Genomic DNA, 24,114 nt, shown 5'->3' with positions numbered 1-24,114 from the left:
CGATTAAGATATTTAATCACGATTAATCGCATTAATCGCACATTTTTAACTATTCTAAATGTCCCTTGATTTCTTTTTGTCCCATTATTTTTTCTCATTTTAATGCTCTTATCACCATGGAAAAGTGGATTGGCTTGCTTTGTGCTTTTGTCGCCTGGCATTGACGAGGGGGCGGAGAATTCGCATCAGCTGTGTGTTTGGCCATCAAGTGGTATTTCAGACTGGACATGCTGCGATGATAGCTCAATTCACAACGACAAAACACACAGATCACTTTGGTCTTGTCAACAAACCCCCCTTCCCCCTTTTTTTAATATTTTTTCTATTCATTATCTTTTTCTTACCATTTCAGCGTCTCGCACTTGCCATCCACTCAAAATGTAACGTTAGCCTACTACTCTTTGGCCGGCTTGCAAGCCCAAACAAGTGTGTGCGGTGTGCCTGTTGTTTTATTTCCGGTCTAGCTAGATCCGGTGTGGTGTTGTAGTTTTTCTAACGTTACAACACCACACCTAAATTGATGCCATTAAAATGGGTTTGCGTTAACGCTGTTAATAACGCGTGTACTGTAGCAAAGAATGACTGATGGCTCCCAGTAAAGATCGTCAATCCGCTGCCCCGACTGGTGACATTAAGAAGAAATACCAAAGTGGCTGATGCATTCCCATGTATGGCATTGGAAGATTTTGACAGGGATGAACTGGGGGTATTGATGTCCCCTCCCACTTTACAGCAGCAGGTGCCGGAGATGGATGGTAACTCAGAGGGCGACAATACCAGTGCCGACAGCTTGACCATCAACAGTGGGCCAGAGCGCAATGGACAAAGTGGAGCAGGTAGCGAAGTGCTGCGATGGGGATTAAGGACATTGATGTTGACTCACCCAAACTGTCACTGACAATTGTCATTGTCATTGACGGTAGAGCCAAGTTGGTGCAACTTAACACAACTCAAGATCACACCTGTTACGTATACAAGTAGTTATGTATCCCGTTGTATTGGGTGCCCTCTCATGGACATAATGCGCAAATTCGAAAGTTATTAAAGAATGGCCTGATAATAAGGATTCTATGGTAATAATGGTAAGTCTTACATTTTGATGCCATATGCCAGAACAAGGTCAACGGTGTGGTTAAAACAGTGAGTGGGTTTATGTACACTCTGACTGAAACTAATTGAATCTAGTAGTGAGATGAACGCAATGCTGAGGCTGTCGTTATTAATGTCCACATGAATATTAAAATCACCTACAAGAATTACTTTGTCAGATTAAGGGATTAAACTTGATAAAAACTAAGAGAATTGAGATATAATATTCAGATTACAGACCTGGAGCGTGGTACACAACAACAAATTGGCTGTAATGTTTTCCAGGTTGGGTGTGAAAGACTAAGAACAAGGCCTCTAAACGAGTTATAATTAAGTTTAGGTTTAAGATTAATAATAGGCTTGAGTCGAAGATGACTGCAACATTTCTCTGCTTAACCAGAGTCCCGACGATTATGAGTATTAATATTACTGGGAGGAGTGGATTAATTTAGGCTAACATATTCTTCATGACACAGCCAGCCTTTGGTGCGTTTACTAGTACAGATTTAGATGACAAAGATCTGATATTTAAAAGTCCCTATTTAATTCTCCTATTTTTGTTCTGCAGCATTCCTGGATGGTAAGGATGCTCACTCCGTCCTCAAGCGTTTCCCGCGAGCCAATGGCTTCCTGGAGGAGTTGAGACAGGGCAACATTGAGAGGGAATGTGGTGAGGAGAGCTGCAGCTTCGAAGAGGCAAATGAAGTGTTTGAGAACAAAGAGAGAACGGTGAGCCAATGCAACTTCTTCAAATATATTATATTTAGTGGTCCAAGCCCAAGTCTGGAAGAACCGGCGGTAGCAAAGCTACGCCGTTCACACAGCAGGGCTGTGGAACCCTATTGCTTTCCTAAGGATTATTATTTTTCCGTTGATAAAACTGATGCTACAGCCTAAACTGTACATGGCATTTTCAGGACTGATCCAGATCCCTGCAAGAACGTCGGACAGAAAAATTCAGTCACTTCCACCACTAGGTGGCACTATAGCAGTAAAAAACGTGTTTGGCCTTATAACTCCCAAACCATATGTAGCACATTAAAAAATACACATATCCTCGCGTTCCCTGAATTCAGCTGAATCTCTTGATATAGGCCACGGCCATTTCAGCTGGCGGTTTTCAATAGGTGAGGCGTGCCTCACCTGGGGGGTGCCAAAGAGCCACAGGGGAGGTGCGACACGCAAAGAAAAAATAACTGTATTGTATGTACTCTATTGATATCGGTAATTGTGCATGCGTGTATTAGCTTTAAATGCATCGTTGTCCCAAGTCAACAGAAGTAAGCATTAAGGGAGGAGACAGGACCCAGCAAAAAACGTAGGAAATATGATCCTGAGTTAAAGTTAGGTTTCACCTGGTTGGGGTCCAAGGCTGCACCTCTGCCGCAGTGTGACAGAGACTGGGAAAAATGCCGATCACGCGTTTAGGGTTGTCTGTGGAGAGCGAGTTCCCCCAGATCGCCACTAAGGCTATGAAAGTCCTAATCCCCTTCACCTCAACCTGCTTGTGTGAGTGTGGGTTTTCCACACTGACACTGATTAAAAACAAATACAGATCAAGGCTGCAGGTGGAGGACGACTTGCGTTTATTTCTCTCTGCAGTGCATCAAAAGTGCAGCCTCATTGTTCCCATTGACAGACGCGGCTTCAGCTGATTTCCCGAATTTTTTGAGTGTAGCCCTGAATGTATTTTAAAGTTTATGACAAATATGAAACTGGACATCTCTTAGTGTCTTGCTGTAAAAAGCTGCGCAGCTTCAGGTTTATGGATGTGCTCTGCTGTCTTTAACGTTAGCACGGCCGAGTAACATTAGAGCGAGCACACGTTCTGGTGTATCTCCGTTTTTTCTTCATCCTCTAGCTAACTTTCTTCTCGGTTCTTGAATGTGCAGTAGCGACCGGAGCCTCTCTCAGCTTAACAGACTGTTATGCTACCTGGCTAGCTAGGCTAGCAGCGTAATGTTACCCAGCATGCCGTTCGGCGGTGTAGCTACATTTGTAAATGTAAAATTATTAGTGTTAGAAACTGTTTAAGTCACAAATTGTTATATGCTATAGTGTTTTATCCTTTTAAAGAGAGTTAGTTGTGGGTTATTAATTGTTGTGTTATAAAGTTACTACCATGCGTGAGAAGGGTATGCAGTCAACAGGGGTCCCGGTGCTGCGACAGAGGGAACAGAATAAATAAAACTGCATCGGCCCGTGGATCTGTTATTTTTTCTGATCCTCGATCCAGCTATTTTTTCAATATCGGGGCCGATATCCAATCCTAATATCGGATCGGTTATGATTAGGCCAAATGTTGGTGCCATCTAACTTGCCGATTACACATGTTAAAGCTGCTGTAGGTAAGATTGTGAAGAGCCAGGACTTTGCTAACAAATTTGAACATCGACAACTTCTCAGTCCCTCCCCCCTTTCTGCTGCAGCCCAAACCATCTCCTAAGCCCCTCCCACACAAGGGAGTTTGACAGAAATGCCGGCATGTCAGACAGACATTTTCAATAACTAAACACTAACACAATGTTAACTTTACTCACCAACAGTAAAACGATGCTAACTAGCAAGCTAGCGTTAGCCATTTCAGCATCATATCAGACCGACCACTGTGCAAACGTTACTATCATCCTCACCAACGTAGCTCTGTGGACTTTTGACTACTAATAACCAAGCGAAAGATAAATCATTCATGTTAATTATGTTACCTGTCGAGAAGAAATGTGGCTACATCTGCATCGTTCTTCAGATCTTTAAAATCCTGGAGCTCACGCCACCTCTGAAAAGCCACTTCACCACCGGAGTTTTGGGAAACTTTTCTGCAGCTCGTGCGCGGGGGAAGGGGGAGGGGAGAACGCTATATATGCGTGTACGTGCCTGAGCAGTGATTGACAGGCAGATTTGGAGAAAATCAACCGGGAGCGGTGGAATTTTGCCAATCGCAGTACAGGCTGTAGGTGGTGCCAGAGGAGCTGGATTTTTTTTATATTACATAATTCATGTAGTTCTACTGGAACATATGACCAGTTTCAGCAAATGTGACAGAAAGTTAGTTTTATAAGACTTACCTACTGCATCTTTAAGCATGTTTTGTTGACTTATGGATAGGCCCACTGATGTTCAGTGATTTTAAAAGTAGCCTCAATTAGGCCTGCATGAAGTTGGAAATTATTTGCTGTTGCGAATCGTTTATGAATGCACTTTTAAAAATTGTATCATTTTTACATTTTATCAGTTGTTATGGAAACTCATCAAACACACAAAAGATAGCATTTACTGCAGAGGCGTGTGTGGGTTAGGGCAGGCGGACAGGATTTTGGGGAAGGAGGGGCTCGGCTGTCTTTACCTACTCTAAGGGGAGGCTCACATTCACCCAATTTGAAAACCCCTGATCTAGGGCTACTCCTAAGGCCATGTCTACAGTGGGGTACTGATTCGTCAAAGTGGGCATGGCCTATGCGACCCAGATTTGGATTCACCACTTACACTAATGTGAGCAACTTCAAATTTACAGTGTAGATGTACAATAATGGTTCACGGACCTCGCATACCAAGAATTACACACCACTAGGTGGCGCTATAATGATGTAAACGTAAAAGTGTTTTCGCAATATTGCACAATGCGCAAAACCAAAAGTTTTCAAAAGAATTTTGCTACGTTAAACACATTTTATGACCAAACTAATTTTCCTAGCTAGCCCAAAAACACGGACTTTAGCATATCTCGGCAAAATTAATAAGTATCAGAGCAAAATTTGGTAATATTGTTCGACATCCCACTCCGAGGCACTGTACCAAATTTCCTGAGGATCGGCCGTTAGGGGGCGCTATAATGAAGTAGATACGTTTTGGCAAATAACTCATAATGCATTTAAATTGGACATTTGAGATTGATTGCAATTTCTCTGCCATAGTAATTACTATCGACACGAAACTCGTGATGCTCGTTCGGCATGCCACTCTGAGGCTCTGTACCAAATCTGACAAATATCGGCCATTAGGGGGCACTATAATCAACGTAGACAAGTTTCGACCCTTTTACTCAGTCAATGTTAACGGGATATTTGCAACTGCAACGTACCACAGACCTTGCGGCTCACACCTCTTGACATTTCCCAATGTTTGCCTCCCTACGTTACGCTTTGGGTCCCGCTTTCGCGCACTCCGTGGGGCGTCGGGGGTGACTTGCTCCAGGAGGCTTGGACCACATCATAACTGCTTGCAGTTCTAGTTATCAATTATAATAGCATGATATTAGTATAGTGATTGTGGAGTAGGGACTAACTGTGGTAATAAAGGCCCTACCACCACCACAGCCAGTACCTTTACGTGTACACTAGGGCTGCATGATTTAATACAATCATAATCTAGATTGAGGTCTCTATGTGATCTAATTTTTGTGTGACAATGATTCTGCTAGGTTTGTATCTGCAGTAACAAATGACAAGTGTGCTTTACTCCACATGACAAACACAGGAAAGAGAGCAACTAAACCGACTCAGTGGTTGTGCCTACCCAGTATGGGTTGTGGGAAGACCTTACCCTACTCTGCCTCTGATACTTTACTCTGATATCTCCATGCTGTACAGAAACAAGGCTTTTGTACTAAACTTAAAACAAAAAGTAAGGAAATTTGGGTTTGGTGGATTATTTCTCTGTGGCAACAATGCTTTTTGGCAATAAATGTTATACCGTTGGAAAGCCTGTTAGGTTCCCTTTGAAATGGTGCCCCATTTGTAAGGAAAATGTATCTGTGCAATGAGCAGCAGCGCTGAGTATGTGGGTTGCGCCCATGAAAAATTTACAAAAAATCTTCTCTGCCAGTGCCAAACAGCTTATTCTGCAATTGACTCGTTTGGTGTTTGGTGGATTGGATGATTGAAGTTTGAAGAAACAAGACATATTGGCAATTTAACAATTTATTCATTTCAGAGTGTCAGTAGCGTGCGGAAGAACCATATACAGCCACAACAGGCTGGCACCTCCTCCTCATGCTGGTCACCAGCCTGGTCACACACTGCTGTGGGATGGCATCTAATTCTTCAACCAGACTCAAAAAACTTAATCATGGGGGTTGTGCACTTTAAATAGTTGTTTAATGTTCAGTTTACTTAAAATACATGTCTTTGTTAGGATAAAATGTTATTTTCAAGTAAAGTCCACGTAATTGTGTATATTGTTACCTGTAAGAAATATGAATGTGTTGATAAATCCCAAAACATTTAAGTGAATTAGCATTGCAATACTTGTTACATCCTGAAGACAGCAGTATAAAACACCAGCTGCCATTTAAACCAAAAAAGGAGAAGAAGACTGAGATGCGTCAGACTCATAGACAGTATATAATGGACCACCAGATGCCGTGTCTCTGGACGGAGACCAGTGAAGTTATTAGAAGCACTTTTCCGGTGATCGCTGAGCGTTACTGCGCAGCCTCCAAATGAGAGAGATGACGTAAATGTGACGTGAGCAACCTGTCTGAAAGTGTGAATTCTTCTGGTAGCTGTGCCAAGAGACATCTCAATCATTCCGAATCTTGCAGAGACAGAGAGCGTAGGTATATATAAGGAGATAACATGGGCACAGGCTAATTGAGTCGTGAGTCGTTGTTGCCCATAACACGCTAGCATTCTGTTAATGAATGCTGATTGGTCAGTGAAGGACTGATTACGATCGGAGATCCTGCTTGACGGCATCCAAAGCAGAGCCAGAATGTCAGAGTGAATATTTTGGCGTGGTCTTTAAAACATTAGCAAACCTCTTTCTAGCACATGTATTAACAGGGAGAGCCTAACCTGTCAGCTGTGTTGTAGATGCCTCGAGAGAACAAAGGAAGCAACTCAGAGCTAAAGCAGTATCTCTGGCCGTATATGTGTATGACGTCATTAAGTTTTTAAAAGGCTTTTTAGAACAAAAAAGTCACTTTAAAAAAATCTAACACCCAGCAGTGTGTATTTTATTAGCCTCCCCTTTCGAATGCAACATTCAAATTACTAGAAAAAAAATTATATCCTGAGAAAAGTGGATTTTGAGGGGTATCGCTCCATAGAGTCCCATTCATTCTGCACTGGCATGTGACCGCCCCTATATGGAACTGCAACCAGTTCAGAAGCCGGAAGTAACGAGAGAGTGAAACTTCTTCCCTTATTAGAAATTCTTTGGTATAGCTTTGAACTCCTGACCTGACACCGCCTGACCCTCCGGTTAATTTCGGTAATTCTGTCGGAAAAGTTTCAGTTGGTGTTTGGTGTCTGATTTGGCAAAGGTAGGAGGACATTTTCGTTCACTTGAACCTGTTTTGTAATATTTTCATGTTGAGCATGATTGTACTTTGTGTTTGTGATGCAAACTGCTGTAAAAGCAGGTGGGTCTTCGACATGTTTGCTAGCAAACTTAGCTAGCTAACGTTAGCTGTATGACCCATGTCGGTTTGCTGTTTATCCAGCAGGGCGCCGCTTAGCTATAGCTAACGTGTGTAGTGTTTCTAAACTTGAATTTAGTGCTGGTGGCCCAATGTAATTAGCTGAGTTTAGCGGTTAGCTCCGGTCAGCTCGAGTGAAGCAGAGGGAGAGGGTGAACAACCAGACAAATGACGTTAGGGTCGCTTCCACAGTGGTGTGGCCACTCGCGGTTTATTAGAACAAATATTCCGGCAGGCCACAACACCACAAGCAGCATGCTGCTACTAACGTTAGCCTCTGAGCCTGAAGTGAATGTTGTGGCTGTGTCATGCTTGGTGCGCGCAAAACTTTCTGCATTTAGCTAATACAGATAAACAATAGAAAAGGTGCCCATTTGTGGACCTGACCCATCCACTTATTTGTGTTGAATTTGAAAGTTTACTTTACACATTTATTTAGAGTATAAAATATATAGCCCCCCCAGCCAAATCATTAGTTATTTTTTCATTATTTTTTAATCGGGTTGAGTGTGTGAAAGTCATGTTAAGGAATGATGTAAAAGCAGGCTTTACAGACATTTTTGTCATATTGTAGCTCAGCAACACTATGTAACTACAGCTTGCGCTACCCGTCGCTTCGGTCCCCCTACAGGTTGTCTCATTGGATCTACAGCTGCAGCTAACAGCAGCTTTGGTCCCCCTACAGGTTGTCTCATTGGAACTACAGCTGCAGCTAAAAGTTGCATAGAGTTGCTTTAAGAATCATGTAAAATGTGCCCCAATAATTGATCTTTAACATCTTTATACATTTATTTGTCTCTTTTAGTAATCATTATGTTGCAAAATTTCCGATCCTGAACAATTGCTTCGTTGATGAGTTGTGCTCCTGTCTGGATAAGACCTAGTCATAAAAGGTAAGATCATAACTAGCTACCTAATTACTGCAAAATCGAGTTTTGCATATTTTTAGGAACATTTATTAGATGACAGCTTTATTATCTTGTTCTGAATAGATTTTTTTAATTTTAAGGTATAGAGCTCTCTTAAATGCAAGTAATGCATTTCAGTAGTTGATGGCTTGTGTTAATCTGTTGAATTTCAGATCCTGGCTGGGATAGCCTTTGTCAGCTCCCTCCTTATTGATGTGTTATAGCTGGACTGCGGAGCTTACATGTGGTACGTTATGGCAGAACATAGAAAAACCTTTTTATGAGGTATTACTAAAATAATGAATGTTGACTGTTTTAGTAGGTACCATTAATATAATTTGTGTTCGTGGACATGTTTTCAGATGGAGGCAGAATTTGTCTTACTACTACTACTCCCCTTCTCTCAAAGTTCCTTACACAACTTGACCAATGCACTGAGCAGCTCATGAAAGTGTTCTGCACGACTTGGGAGACTTTGCCTCTGCATGTGCCCTCAGTTATCCTAACAGACTGAAAGCCTTCTTTGAAGTACTTCAAAAGCTCTTCCTAACTGTACGAATGAGACAATCACTGATTTGGATGCTGAATGTTCCGTAGAACAGGAGAAATATTTTGGGCCGAAACTGAATAAAATTATTACCTGTTAGAAAATAGAGCAGAGAAACTACACTTGAGGAAAACAACCATTTTTTTGCAAACTTTTGAAAAACTTTTACCATACATGAAAAGTGGTAGTTGAGTGGCACTACTAGAGAAGTGATGCAGAATTGAGAGACCATGCTGCGCAAAAACGGTTGATATATAACTATGGATATTTTGTGGATGTTTTAACACTAAGCTGCATCAAAAACAACTGCAAGGAAGTTCAATCATCAGACCATCTTTCATATACCCATGCCCGCCGATAGGGGGGGACAAACGGGTCTGTTGTCCCGGGCCCACAGTAGGGGGGGGCCCAGAACTGGGCCCTCATTAAATTATGGAATAATTGAAAAACATTTTTTTAAATAGGCCTATTTGTGGAAAGAAATATGTAATATTTGAGTTACATTTTTTTTTTTGCTTTTTATTTGTTTTCTTCCTAATTGTCCTTGAAATAGTGGTCAAGAACCCCCCCACCCCCAACACAAAAATGGTTTGGCCACTTATCAAAAGTTGATGTTGTTTTCAGTAGATTTGAAGTTCAGTATGCTCAAAATGTCCGGTCAGCACAAGTCCGGTGCTCAGAAAAGGAAAGAAAAGAGAAGAAGAAAATAGAGGCCTTAGAGATTTTCTAAACAAATATTTTTAAAAAAGGTGGTGGGCGTGAAGCTGGAACTGTCAACGTAGAGCAAGGTAAGAAACAGCGCAGCCAACGTTTACGAGCCATGTAACGTAAGCTAACAGGCCAGCTCTCATGTTAACGTCCATTAGCTTGTATAAAAGCCTGAGACAACACGTTCTCTCTGACAGAAAGAGTTGAGTTTGGTAGCTCCGTCAGAGAGGATGAGACAGAGAGGAGAGAGATCCAGCTGCTGTCAGGTGACAGAGAGAGTGATGCGGGAGGGGCCCACTGCCTCGCAACGGAGGGACAGAGTCAGGCTACCGGTGAGAGAGAGAGAGAGAGAGAGAGAGAGAGAGAGAGAGAGAGAGAGATGCGGGAGGGGCCCACTGCCCTGTTGGAGAGTCTGAGCAGGATGGATCAGAGACTGATCACATTAATTTCAGTGAGAGATGTGAGGAGAGGAGAGGAAGATCAGATTAGAGGAAGATCAGATTAGAGGAAGATCAGAGGAGAGGAAGAGCATAGGAGAGGAAGAGCATAGGAGAGGAGCAGGAGAGGAAGAGGAGAGGAGAGGACCAGGAGAGGAAGAGCAGAGGAGAGGTACAGGAGATGAACAGGAGTGGAGAGGAACAGGAGAGGAAGAGCAGGGGAGAGGAAGAGCAAGGAAAAAGGAGAGATCTGGGCGCGGGGGGCCCATCTAAGCTTATCTTGTCCCGGGCCCAGGCAAGACTGTCAGCTGGCCTGCATATACCCGTTAAAGAAATACTACTTTAATAGAGTATATGTTTGTTAAAGTGTTAACATCTAAAATAAAGTTTCCATTGGCAAGGCTGTTAGATGGAGAGACTATTATTTTGTTGTGAACAAATAAAAAGTTTTAAAAAGTATTATTTATTAAACCGTAAAAAGTATAGAAAGTAGAGTTATTTATTAAAAAGTGTGACTTATTTAATTTGCTATCAATCAATCAACTAATATTTGCAGCTGTTATTCCATGTGTTACTTTATTGTATACAATGTTACTGTAGTGTATAGAATTGCACCAAAATGTTACTGAATCACTGCTGTTTTGGTGAATAAAGGAAATAAGAAAACTATGTTGGGTGTACCAAATTCATTTGTGTGGAACCGGTTGACAAACTAGAATTATGTCAAAGTAAATAGTAAAACTTATAGTAGATGAAAACCTAATGTTTTCATTAACTGAACTTAAATGTATTATTTAATGACTACAAATAAGATATATGCTGAATTGACAAATGTAAAATATGTAGCCTGTACATATATTATTTAGGTTAATATAACATAACTGACTTAATTTGGTTGAGCTTAAATATCTCTTGTTGATCAGAAGTAAAAGATTTTAATTAGCTGAATTTACAATCATTGTGTTACTGTAACATAAGTTAGTTAAATTAAATGACCTTAATATTTTTGCTTTTAACTAACTGAATAAAAATATGTGGAACCATTTGTCTGGTTGAAGAATAGGATGCCATCCCACCAGGGCTGGACTGGCCATCTGGCATACCGGGCATTTTCCCGGTGGGCCGACGCACTTTTGGGCCGAATCGCCGATATAAATAGGCCTCTTTTTTTGACAAAATTTCTGACATGTTTGGGGCTGTAGTAGTTGCTTCAACATCAGCATTACCTGAAGCCGAGGAGGAGGAGAGGTGGCTGGCTATACAGAGAAGCAGAAACAACATCATGTCAGAGAAGAAGCCGAGTGACCATGACAGGGCCATGGGAGTGACTGAGGAAAAGATGGAAGGAGAGAGTAGTTGACGATGTGGTAAGGAGCAAATTAACAGGGACTCTCAGGAAGGGAGGGAGGCTGTGTGTGTGTGTGTGTGTGTGTGTGTCATGTCATAACGATAACAAATAGTTTGGCTGTAACATCAAAGTTAGTGGTTGTCAAGTAACCTAACTGCTTAAGCTTACATTGAAAATGCTAGCAGTTGGCCTGTTGGGTAGCTGAAAAGTCTGTGTGATCTATATAATCAGTGATGATACAAGCATCAGTGTTCCTTGAATGGCTTAATTAGCTTCTCTTGTATTGGTGCTCTTTTCCAGGGCATATACTACTCTCAGCTTTATTGTAGCTTTTGGGAAGGGTTATAGTTATGGTTATAGTATTTAGCAGACACTTGTGTCCAAAGCTTACAATAGTTAAAATTAACAGTAAACTGTTTTTAAAGTTGCTAAGCCAATATTAAGCATACTAGTAATAATAACAATAATAGCAATACAATATCAAATATCAATAATAAAAAATAATAAATACACCATAAATATACAAATCATAACTCTAAGAATGAATTAATTATTTAAGTGTAAGAGCAACAGATAAGTCTTGAGAACCCTCTTGAAGGATCCAAAACGATCACATGAACGCTGAACACTAGGCAACTCATATCATAGAATGCACGCAAATTTTAAGAGGACTGTCTGCAGGGAATGTATCTGACCAATCACGGTGGGCCAAAAAATGCCAGGGCCAATTTTTTGTCCCAGTCCAGCCCTGCATCCCACAGCAGTGTGTGACCAGGCTGGTGACCAGCATGAGGAGGAGGTGCCAGGCTGTTGTGGCTGTGTATGGTTCTTCCGCACGCTACTGAGGCTCCTGTTTGTGAAATTAATAAATTGTTAAATTGCCAATATGTCTTGTTTCTTCAAACTTCAATCATCCAATCCACCAAACACCAAACGAGTCAATGGCAGAATAAGCTGTTTGGCATTGGAAGAGAAGATTTGGCAAATTTTTCATGAGCGCAAACCACATACTATGCACTGCTGCTCATCCCACAAATGCATGTTCCTTACAAATGGGGCACCATTTGAAAGGGAACTAAACAGGCTTTCCAACGGTATAACATTTATTGCCAAAAAGCATTGTTAACACAGAGAAATAATCTACCAAACACAAATTTTCTTACTTTTTGTTTTAAGTTTTACATAAATATGACCTACAATTATTCACTGATTCATCAATAAAAACGTTAGCTGCTGCGTTGAGTCGCTCTCGGTTTGCTTTATAGCTAGGCTAACATTAGCAGCGTAGCAGCCAAACAGAGGGAGTTGGGTCTTCCACAAGGCATGAGTAGGTGCTTCCACCGATTCAGTTTTGTCTCTTCACAGAAAGATGGGGGAAGGACATTGATGTTAAGGCCCAAATGCACTGAAAACAATAACACACGCCTCATTTGAAGTGCCTTACAGGGCTCAATGCTAACTTGTTTCCCAAAGAGCACATGCGCTAGGTGCACAATGAAAATAATGTGTTTTTCTTTCACAAAAGGAATACGAGGAGACATTTACAAGCAAAGGGATTTCACTTATTTGAAACAAACTAGTAGCCTAAGGTTTTTGATTATTTCTGCTTCAAACTGTATTTATTTAATATTTATGTAATAATTAATTATTTAAACTGTACAAGTTTCAAGTTTCATTTATAGTAATTGTACAACCAGTGTCCCACTAAATCCAGACAGACCTTTGGAGAATTCACTCAGCTCAGTCAGCTAATAAGGTAACTGCTATTACTCTTGGTGCACAGTGATACATTTACAACACGTGTTATAAATACAAAAAGTTATGAAGTGTAATGTTTTCTATTGTTATGCCTTTCCTTTTTCGGGCTCCCAGACCGTAGTCGCGAAGCACAGGGGAGAAGTTCCCTCTAGGGTGGATGCTTTCGGGGGTAACACCCTTCACTTTAACGGCAGAATAAAGAGCAGATGAAGCCTCCGTGTCTTGAGAAGCTTGTTGTTTATTGTTAACTGTAGGCTCACTTAACACACTCGCTGTAGTTTCTCTCGCTCAACCACTCACTCATATAACGCACCTGGCATTCTCGCCCTAACTTATGCTACTCTCGTAACACTACCCCCACTCTGGATGACAATTAAACATTATTTCACTCCAGCACAATAGTATACATTAACATGTCATTAACATTAACATGGGGCTAAAAAACAGCCCTGGACTTTCTCCCAAATAGGCCCATCATCCGGCTATTCGCCCATAGCTGTGCGCGACAGACACTAGCCAGGATGTCCTGATACTATGCCACAATACTATAGCCTATCAGACAAGGTATTCACAGCAAGTAACATCTCAAAACCAATGATGAGAATTGGGGTTGTGTTTATTAATGAAGCCTCAGCCTTCAAATAAAACTAAAAATGTACAATGCCATTACATCTGCATTGAAAATAAAATACAAATAAAGAAATGTCACTGGCTACAGAAACCCCAAATTACACAAACTTGTAATTATAAAACAGTACAGAGTATTACTGACAACACTTTCTGAGATACTTGCTGTACCTGAACAGAGATATTCTGTAGGCCTATACCCAAACTACACAGTGTTAGTTACTATATACTATAACTATTCAAATATAAATGTATATAACATGTGTTGCTTTGTGTTAAAGAATTAGCATTGAATAACCTATTTAATATTTTCTCAATGACATATTACACTTTTGATTCATATTAAGGCTGTGAAATGATGACCTTCGAAGTCACTGTTCCATCATCTTTAATGTGACTATTATTTGCCACTGTTCATCACACCCCCAACCGGCCCCGTCAGACACCGCCTACCAAGAGTCTGGGTCTGCCGAGGTTTCTTCCTAAAAGGGAGTTTTTCCTCGCCACTGTCGCAATAGCCACTGCTAATGCTTGCTCTTGAGGGAATTACTGTAATTGTTGGGGTTTTGGAATTTATAGAGTGTGGTTTAGACCTACTCTATCTGTAAAGTGTCTCGAGATAACTCTGTTATGATTTGATACTATAAAAAAATAAAATAAAAATAAAATAAATTATGAAAATGACTAGGCCCTATCAATGTTGTCTGTGAAGCTTTCACAGACAACCACCAGGTCTTTGTCAGTTCCACAATAGTAAACACATATATGAAAGACAAGGAAAAACTGCACTCTGATGGAAAACAGACAGAAAGAGCAAGCTAGGATTTTTTGGTTAAACTTTTGGTTAAATTTGGTGAATTATTTAGTCCCCTTCCCTGTTTGTTAGCACGTTTAGAGTGGTACCAATGCATTCCTGATGTTTTCCCGTTTAATTTAATACCATAGTCTTCATCTAGCAGCAAAACTGAGCTCACTACAACCTCTCATATACAACCAAGTGAGCAATTAATTTCTAACGCGTTTAATGTTTCAAATTAACCTAACAGAAATTATTAAATACGTTAAGTTTGACAGCACTAAATGGCACGATCATTTTCATAATCATGATGCACACTGTTAGGTTGTAAAAAGTTAAACCATTGGTGATGTCTGATTAAACAATATACTTTTAGTTAAATGAACACTGTAGCTAGAAAAAACACTGAATCAACCGATTGCATCACACCACACTTAATTAGCATTTGTCTGGCTCACACCTTCTCAAGCTTCTAAAGAATTGATTAGGTCATGTCTGTTATTTAGCATGAATGTAGATGCTCTAGAAGACTTCTTGTTTAAACAACTTTTGGGGAGCCACTCCCTGCGGGGCCAGACTTGATTAGAACAAAGGAAATGCGTATCTCAAGTTAATTCCGAACCTGAGAATGATTCAGGACTGATTGATGTAATTCCTGAAGAGGAGGCATGTCATTTCAGTCCACTGCTGGCAGTGTCTCATGTTTTATGTTTGATTGTTTTTGTTTTGTTTCATCGTGTTGTTCATTAAACCTTTTGCTTAATCTTTCAATTCGACCAAGCCTCTCCTTCCTCCTCAGAAATCAAACGAACACGTCTTTTAGATTTTCTTAACAACACTCATGTTGAGCTGACTATGCAATTCGCTAAGATAGGGATAAAGGCAGCATATAATAATATTAAGTATACGTTTCCTGCTCCTGGCACTTACCAGTATTGCTGATGTGAAATTAACTCACGTCTAATGATGTAGGCCAACTCTTCTTCTTCAGTTTTATTTTTACACGTAGAATATAAGTGATTGTATTTGTGCCCCCTGCTGTTGGCTGTTAATATCGCTTTAATAGACTTTTTTTTGTGCCGACGGCCGTCGGTTGGACGGTCTGGACTTTTCCAGAACGCACAGATTGTCAGTTCGTCCCTGAGTATAACTAGCAGGTGTTAACTTTAAGTGTGATTTTAGCAAAGTGTAGCGTTCCAGTGAAAATGCAATAATTTGGCAGGCCATGTGTATACAACAGCATTTACAATATGCATTACTCAGGCTATGAAGTTCTCTATGAATACTCCAAATTTTGACAGAAAAGTACACCAAATGTAGTTTAAGCAACAGTGGATACCACTACTACCTCTCAAGATTTGTTTCCATTATTTTTGTATATATAAACATGCAGAGACATAAACAATTAGCTGGAACAGCCTGTAACAGTTGGCTTTGTATCAAACCTTACTTGTTTCTTCTTTGAAATGCTCTACTAGCAAAATACAAACATTGCAAGGCAGTGAGTGACTTCTTTTTTTTCAACCTTGTCCCTTAAAGGAACACGCCGACTTATTGGGACTTTAGTTTATTCACCGTATCCCCCAGAATTAGATAAGTCCATACATACCCTTCTCATCTCTGTGTGTGTCTTAACTCTGACGCACCCACCGCTAGCCTAGTTTAGCACAGATCCTGGAGGTAACCGGCTCCATCTAGCCTACTGCTCCCAATAAGTGACAAAATAACGCCAACATTTGTGTTGTGATTTGTATAGTCACAGCGTGTACAAATAACAAGGTCACATGAGACACAGCCATCTTCTAACCGTATACATACTGGGAACTATATTCTCAGAAATAAATGCCTGAAAAGCACCGTTGTTACTCTCTGCTCCTCACCACGGGGCTTCTCAGGTGCTGCAAGCAAATCACTCCGCCCAAGTACCAGAATGTTCTCGGAGCTGCTGGACGTACTCAGTGCAGCGTCTATGGGGCTCCATAACGACACACCCACTCTGAGGAGAGCACTTCAGCCACAGTTACAGCCTTCAGTATTTTGTGAAATAGTCCTGAATTACAGACAGGGGCCTCCTCCAGACATACCAGCACTACCCGTTTGGGCTTACCAGGTCTGTCCAGAGTCTGGCTCACACCTTTTCAAGCTTCTAAAGAATTGATTAGGTCATGTCTGTTATTTAGCATGAATGTAGATGCTCTAGAAGACTTCTTGTTTAAACAAGAAGTCTGACCCAACTCACCACCCCGGCTTGCTGTGAGCTAAATGGATCTCCGTCACGACCAGAAGCCCGCGGCGCTCCATACCCGCGCAAAGTCACCGTTTCTGGGTTACTGGACTACTAAATGCAGAGGCCCTGACGGAGCTCCAGGGCCTATCTTTACCCATAGGACTGAAGGGACACCAGCAGCTAACGAAACCCCTAAAATTCACAAAAATGCATTAAATTGAAATCGGACACAAGTTAGCTTTGTAAGACCTTAGGGTAGATGTTATATAAGTGGCTTGACGAAATTCAAACTGTAAATATATTATAGTTATGCCGAAAGTGTAGCTAGCTAGCTAGCTAGCCTCTATCTTTAGCTACCCATAGGATTGAATGGACAGTAGCAGCTAACGAAACTCCTCAAATTCACAAAAATGCATTAAATTTAAATCTGACACAAGCGTTAGCTTTATATGACCTTAGGGTAGCTGTTATATAAGTGGTGTGACGAAATTCAAACTGTAAATATATTATAGTTATGCTGGCAACCGGACAGCTCCGCGGAGCCCCGAGCCCCGGTTGTCCAGTAGCTAACCCAGAAACAGTGACTTTCTCCTGGGTATGGAGCGCAGCGGGGCTGCTGCTTCTCGTCAGACTGTGTGGAACTCCTGAAATCCGACACGTCTTACCAAATATGCAATTAACCATACATTTTCGTAAAGCTGCGCATATTTGAGCTTTATATAGTTGATATAGTTGATTTCTCGCATAAAAAAGTCTCAGAAGTGAATTTAGTAACGAAACGCTGCAGTGTCTGAAATATGAGACCTGCTTTCTCGTCTCCAATGTGTTTCTATGTTGTTCACTCAAACCAATCAGTGCTCATCTAAATATTCATGTTCATACCATATTTGGAAGAAAAGCTCTTGTTACAAATAGGGCCACATTCACAGGGTAGTTATGGGCCCATAAAATAGCATTCAGGCAATTTTCAGCCCACACAACAGTCCTCACAGAAGCTGATGTATGATGTCGCAGCCTCTGTGTACTCATCCAGACTGTTGGTAACAGTCCTGAACACATCCCAGTCAGTAGAGTCCAAACACGTCTGGAGATCCTCCACAGCCTTACTGGTCCACTTCTTTGATGTCCTCACTACAGGTTTGCAGAGCTTTAGTTTCTGGGATCAGGTGGACCATGACATGGTCAGAGTGTCCCAGTGCAGCACGGGGGACAGCGTGATAAGCATCCCTGACTGTGGTGTAACAATGATCCAGAATGTTCTCCTCTCTGGTCAGGCATTTAATATGCTGTATTTAGGGAGTTCATGAGTGAGGTTTCCTTTATTAAAGTCACCAAGGACTATAACTAAGGAGTCCGGGTTGGTCCGCTCCACACACAAACACCGACCAGAATGAATGAAGCAAACTCATGGGGTGAATAACAAGGCTTACAGTTTATGATGAAATATTCCAGGTCAGGAGAACAGTGCTGCTGGGTCACTGTCACGTCGTGGCACCAGCCGCTGTTGATATAGAAACAGATTCCTCCACCTTTAGTTTTGCCGGAGAGATCCGTGTTTCTGTCCGCTCTGAAGAGCTGTAAGCCTGCCAGCTGCAGCGCAGAGCCTGGTATTAATCCACAAAGCCACGTCTCTGTGAAGCACAAAACAGTAGATGATCATCATTGCCCACGTGCGCGTTGAAGTCCCCGAGCAGAACTATGGAGTCCCCCACTAGAGCCACTAGAGACTCCATTCAAGGTCTCCAAGAAGGCAGAATACTCTGAGCTTTTGTTTCGTGCATATGACAACAGTCAGAGTTTTACCCCCACAACCTGCAGGCGTAGGGAGGCGACCCTCTCGTCCACCGGGCAGGGTTTGTACAGGTGCTTAAAATCCTTGAAAATGCTTGAATTTTGGATAAAATGCTTGAAATTGTAACTGTATTTCTTTGACAACAAACTAAATTACTGAATAGTTTGTTTATTAAATGGAGAAATAAAATGTTGGAGAGCCTAAAATTAAACCTGCTCGCTTGTGCATGTGTGACTGCGATCTGCCGCCACGCCAAGACCCGCCCTACGAAGCAGCTTAATTGGTTGGGGTAAGGCATTTCACCTCGAGTGGTTAAGGTTAGGATAGCCGATTGGTCACGGTTACGCTACCTTGCGTAAGCATCATGGACACCTGGCCAATAAATGGTATTGAAGGGCGGGTCTTGGCGTGGCCATAGTGGGATTCGTAATAACGCTGCCGACAGGTTGTCATTTCAATGAACGTTGGCTGGAAGATGAAAAATACAAATTGTGGATTAAACGGGGACAAACCCTACGAGTTGCCTCTTGTAAAGTCTGCAAAAAAGACGTGCAGCTTTTCACAATGGGCGAGTCTGTGCTCTTGAGTCACATGAAGTAAGTTTCAAGTAAGCCAACTGAAATAGTACACGTTAGCACCAGTTAGCGCCTATTTGTTTACGCTAGTAACTTCTAGCTAGGAATTCGCAGGCTAAGTGACTGAGAGTACTTGGTGTGACAATGTAGCTAATGTTAGTATTGCATGTCCGTTATGGCACGTTCCTTTGTGGAATATGCAGTGAACATAGCCAAAGATACATCACAGTAACTGTCTATCTATCTATCTGGGCGCTGCACTGTGGCTGCCCTGCTGCCTCTCGCTCTCGTGTCTTGTGTTTGGTACTTGTTTGTTTATTTGTCCGTTACCGTGAGTGTTATATTGTTCATATGTATGGATGCGTCTAACACCGCACTGCACTAAAAGCAACCATGGACTTGGCTTATTGGTGTATAATCGGACTGCTTATAGTGATTTTAAAAGACTGTCTCGCCCATGGACTCCATCATGACCATGTCACTGGCGTGGCGGGTGAAATCCAATATAGCAGAGAATTTCTCCTTCTGATACGCGATCGTTTATCTACGGATCATGCAGCCGTAGTAAACTCCATACCTGACTATCTAAGGACTTACCCAAAGAAATGGACTATCCGGACAAAACGCAAACGAGGATCAAAAGGGGGTATTCGCCGACAACTGAGGAGACTAAAAAACAAACTTCCTCTGCCCGTCACGCTGCTCATCAACTCCCAGTCCCTAAAAGCGAAAACCGATGAGCTGACTGCAAATATCCGCCACCTGCACGAGTACCGGAATGCCTGTGTCATGGCTATTACAGAGACATGGTTGGACAACAACATCATGTCCAGCGAGGTGGAACCCCTCGGTTTCTCTGTGTTCAGTACTGACCGGGACCCTACAATCACCAGGAAGACCCGTGGGGGCGGGGTCTGTCTACTCATCCGGGACGAATGGTGTCGCACAGTGGTGGTGAGAGAGAGCTTGTGTACCCCTGATATTGAACTGCTGTGCGTCTCCCTTCGGCCTGCCTATCTGCCCAGAGAGTTTCCACAGATATTTTTTACTGTTGTATACATTCACCCAAAGGCAAACTTTGACAGGGCACTGAACATTATTTTCAATCTCTCCCACAAGCTTGATTTGTTGTGTCCTGATGCCCCTAAGTTTATTTTGGGAGATTTTAATAATTGTCCAGTGAAAAAAAAGTGCTTACGCACATATTATCAGTATGTGGACTGTCCCTCCAGGAAAAATAAATTTTTAGACCTATGTTACGGAACTGTCAAAGACGCCTACTCCTCATTACTGCTTCCACCATTAGGGGCATCTGACCACAATGTGGTTTACCTCCGGCCTATATATCAGAAACTCCTGCAGAGGGAGAAGCCCCAAGAACGCTCAGTTAAAATATGGAACAATGACAGCATTATGGCCCTGCAGGGTTGTTTCGATTGCACAGACTGGGACATCTTCAAATGCTTTGAGATAAATGAACAGGTAGAAACAATATCTGACTACATAACTTTTTGTGTAGACACAGTCATACCCATAAAAACCATTAAAACCTTTCCAAACGACAAGCCCTGGATCTCCAATAAATTAAAGCATCTTATAATTGAAAAGAAAAAAGCATACTGGAATCAAGATGACACAGCCAAAAGGGACATACAGAGACAGATAAAAAGACAAATACAGCTGGATAAGTACAGTTACAGACAGAAGATTGAGGCAACCCTGGTGTCAGGCAACTCCCGCGAGGCATGGCAGGGGATCAAGACCATGACCAATGTCCCACACAAGGGCAGAGGGAAACCCTCCCTGTACCTGCCTGGAGGTGAGGGATTGGTAAGGGCAAACCAACTAAACAGCTTTTTTTGTCGCTTTGAGAGCGACAGCGATGCTGAGGCTGGCATCGTGCTGCCCCCTCCACCCTCTGCGTCTGTCCTAAACATCAGTCAATCAGATGTCTTTCACCTTTTTGGTCACTGCAATCCACGGAAAAGCTGCGGTCCTGACAAAATTTGTGGTAATACCCTTAAGCACTGTGCAGAACAGTTAGCCCCTGTGTTCACTGACATTTTTAACTCCTCTCTTAACCTCTGTAAAGTCCCTAACCTGTGGAAATCATCTACAATTGTACCTGTGCCAAAGCTGCCAAGACCCACAGAGTCCAATGACTTCCGACCAATAGCGCTGACATCATTGGTCATGAAGTGCCTGGAGCGTCTGGTAAAGAGATACATTGTATCCCAAACCCACCATCTTATGGACCCCCTGCAATTCGCTTATCAAGCCTCCAGGGGGGTGGATGACGCAATTCTGATATTAATGCACCTTTTGCACACTCATCTTGAGAAACCAAAAACTCATGCCAAGATTTTATTTGTGGACTTTTCATCTGCTTTTAACACTATGCAACCTAAGATTCTTGCAGACATTTTAGCAAGTGAATTCTATATTGATACAGGTATTATTAATTGGATCATGGACTTTCTTACCAGTAGAGTCCAGCGGGTCAGAGTGGGCTCATCTCTGTCTGATTCGATGATAACATCCACAGGCTCCCCACAAGGATGTGTTCTATCTCCTTTACTATTTATTCTATACACAAATTCATGCACTAGCACTTTACAAAACAGGCACTTTATTAAATATGCTGATGATACAGCTCTAGTGAGTCTGCTACAGGATGGGAAGGTAGATCATGGGCCAGTTTTAGACTCCTTTTTAGAATGGTGCAATAAGTCACACTTAATTTTAAATACCAATAAGACCAAAGAAATGTCCATAGATTTTAGAAAGTCACAGCAATCCGCCGACACTTTTATCAATGGTGGGGCCATTCAGGTTGTTACAAACTACAAATACCTTGGCATTGTACTGGACAACAAGCTTAAATGGGACTCTTGGACTGATCGTTTGCAAACTAAGACACAGCAAAGAATGTACTTTTTAAAGAAACTGCTTGTTTTTAATGTCAATAACAAAATGCTACAAATGTTTTATACTGCTTTTATTGAAAGTGTTTTAACTTGCTGTATTATCTGCTGGTTCGGAAATGCCACTGAGTCTCAGAAAAAGACAATCAGAAAAACTGATCCGAGCATTGAACACATTTACAAAGACAGACTGGTGAGAAAGGCCAATAACATTGTATGTGACCACACACGCCCCTTGGCATCACATTTTAAACTACTGCCATCTATGCGTCGTTTCTGCCTACCCCTTCTGACCAAGAACAGATCCAAATTCTCTTTCGTACCACAAGCCATAAAAGCTTTAAATCAGTCAGAATAAGCTAGTTGTCCAGCTGGCCTGATCATACACAAGGGTGTATAGTATAGTGTATTGTAGTGTGTGATGTATATTTGTCATGTCTTGTCTGTCGGTGTCTGATGCAAGGAGTTGGTGTCATATGTCTGATGTCTTGTTATAAAGGGCCTTGCGATTGTGCCGCAAACCCAACTGCCCCACGGGGACAATAAAGTTATCTACTAGACTAGGTAACTGTAACGTTACTACCCACAATTAAAACCTGAAACATTAGCCCAGTGCTTAACAACAATCGTTGGTTGCTCAACAGAAATCGTGTCAGATGGAGTGTCATACAAGTAGCTTACTGTAAGGTTGAGGATGGCCTTATGCACTATTTGCACTGCTCTATTCCAGTAGATAAATTATGTCTTGGCAATGAAGTAAAACATTTTTTTTCAATTAATATAGGCTATTTATCAGGCATGTGCCTGTGCACTGTCAGAGTCTTCTGGGTTAAAATGGAATTACAGGTTGTTGTTGTTGCACTGTCTCAGATTTTGTTCAAACCTTGTCTATATCAAGAATGTGTCCCAAAACCAGGGCCTGTACAATATTTCTGTTCAAATCCAATGTCTTCATATTTTTAGCCCTTGAAATGACTTCAGTTTTACAGCCTGAAAATCACATTATCTGGGAAGTAATATTTGGACATTAATTCATAGGCAGCCCAAACTTTGTATGTTGGAAGACAAACATGTCAATATGACTGAACCATTACAAGTTTGTACCGCGTGCCCTAGATTTGGAAAAAAGTGTGAAAGGACAGTAAGGGTAGCATAAACTTTGAGCAAAATCTAAGAGGGTGCACCACCTTTTTTCCTGGATTTTGACCCAGAATGACCCAGCTGCATGTCATTTGGCTCAGATCCTCCCACTCATTGCTCCTCTCCATAGCTGTCTTACTGTATGTTAGGTTATGAACCATGAAGAGGTTAAACATTTTAAAGGTGATAATTCAGGGTTAGTGAAGTGAACCTGTCAGTGATTTTTTTTTTTTCCATGCATATCTTTATTGGATTATGAAGACACAATACAAGATCAACCAGTAATGATACATTTCACCCATTTTCCCCCTTTAACAACACCAACAACCCCCACCCCCAGAACAAAAACAGGAGGGGTGAAGAATAACTACACCAAAAAAAAAAAAAAAAAGGGACCGATATAGAGGAGGTATTCAGAGTGCTTAGAAAAAAAAAGTAAAGAATTTACATGTTGTTCCTGAAGTTCGGCCACCATATCGTCGCACCAGAGTACCAAGTACTGGCTCTTACCCCTTTCATAATCCATATAATCCATAATTCAGATTATCTTAATTAAAACCATCTATCTCAATCATCTATGGAGGCAATGGAATTGATGAAGGACAGAATGGGATTCCAAGTTTTGTAAAATTTGTCGGAACACCCCCTAATATTGTACTTGATTTTTTCTAAGTGTAGAAATGACATTAGATCCTTAAGCCACGAGTTAAGGGAGGGAGGATTCTTATCCTTCCAATGAAGTAAAATACGTCTGCGGGCCACCAGAGATGCGAAAACGATAGAATTGATTTCCCTGTTGGTGAAGTGTGTGAATTCCTCA

The 24,114-nt window shown here is 41.6% G+C and overlaps 1 protein-coding gene across 4 annotated transcripts in view; it reads left to right on the top strand.

The window, feature by feature from the left end:
- LOC120544707 (transmembrane gamma-carboxyglutamic acid protein 3) overlaps positions 1–24,114 on the top strand; it is a 65,741-nt gene that overhangs the window by 25,324 nt on the left and 16,303 nt on the right. For 3 of the 4 annotated variants that reach the window (XM_039778653.1, XM_039778652.1, XM_039778651.1), the window contains 2 exons: positions 734–836; positions 1,658–1,818. In XM_039778653.1, coding sequence (XP_039634587.1) covers positions 749–836; positions 1,658–1,818 — 249 coding nt within the window. In that variant the 5' untranslated portion in view covers positions 734–748. The remainder of the gene's footprint in view (positions 1–733; positions 837–1,657; positions 1,819–24,114) is intronic. The other variant, XM_039778654.1, reaches the window with a different exon arrangement.

Source organism: Perca fluviatilis, chromosome 16 (assembly GCF_010015445.1).
Source record: "Perca fluviatilis chromosome 16, GENO_Pfluv_1.0, whole genome shotgun sequence".
NCBI lineage: Eukaryota > Metazoa > Chordata > Actinopteri > Perciformes > Percidae > Perca > Perca fluviatilis.
This window is presented reverse-complemented; position numbering and strand designations above follow the sequence as displayed.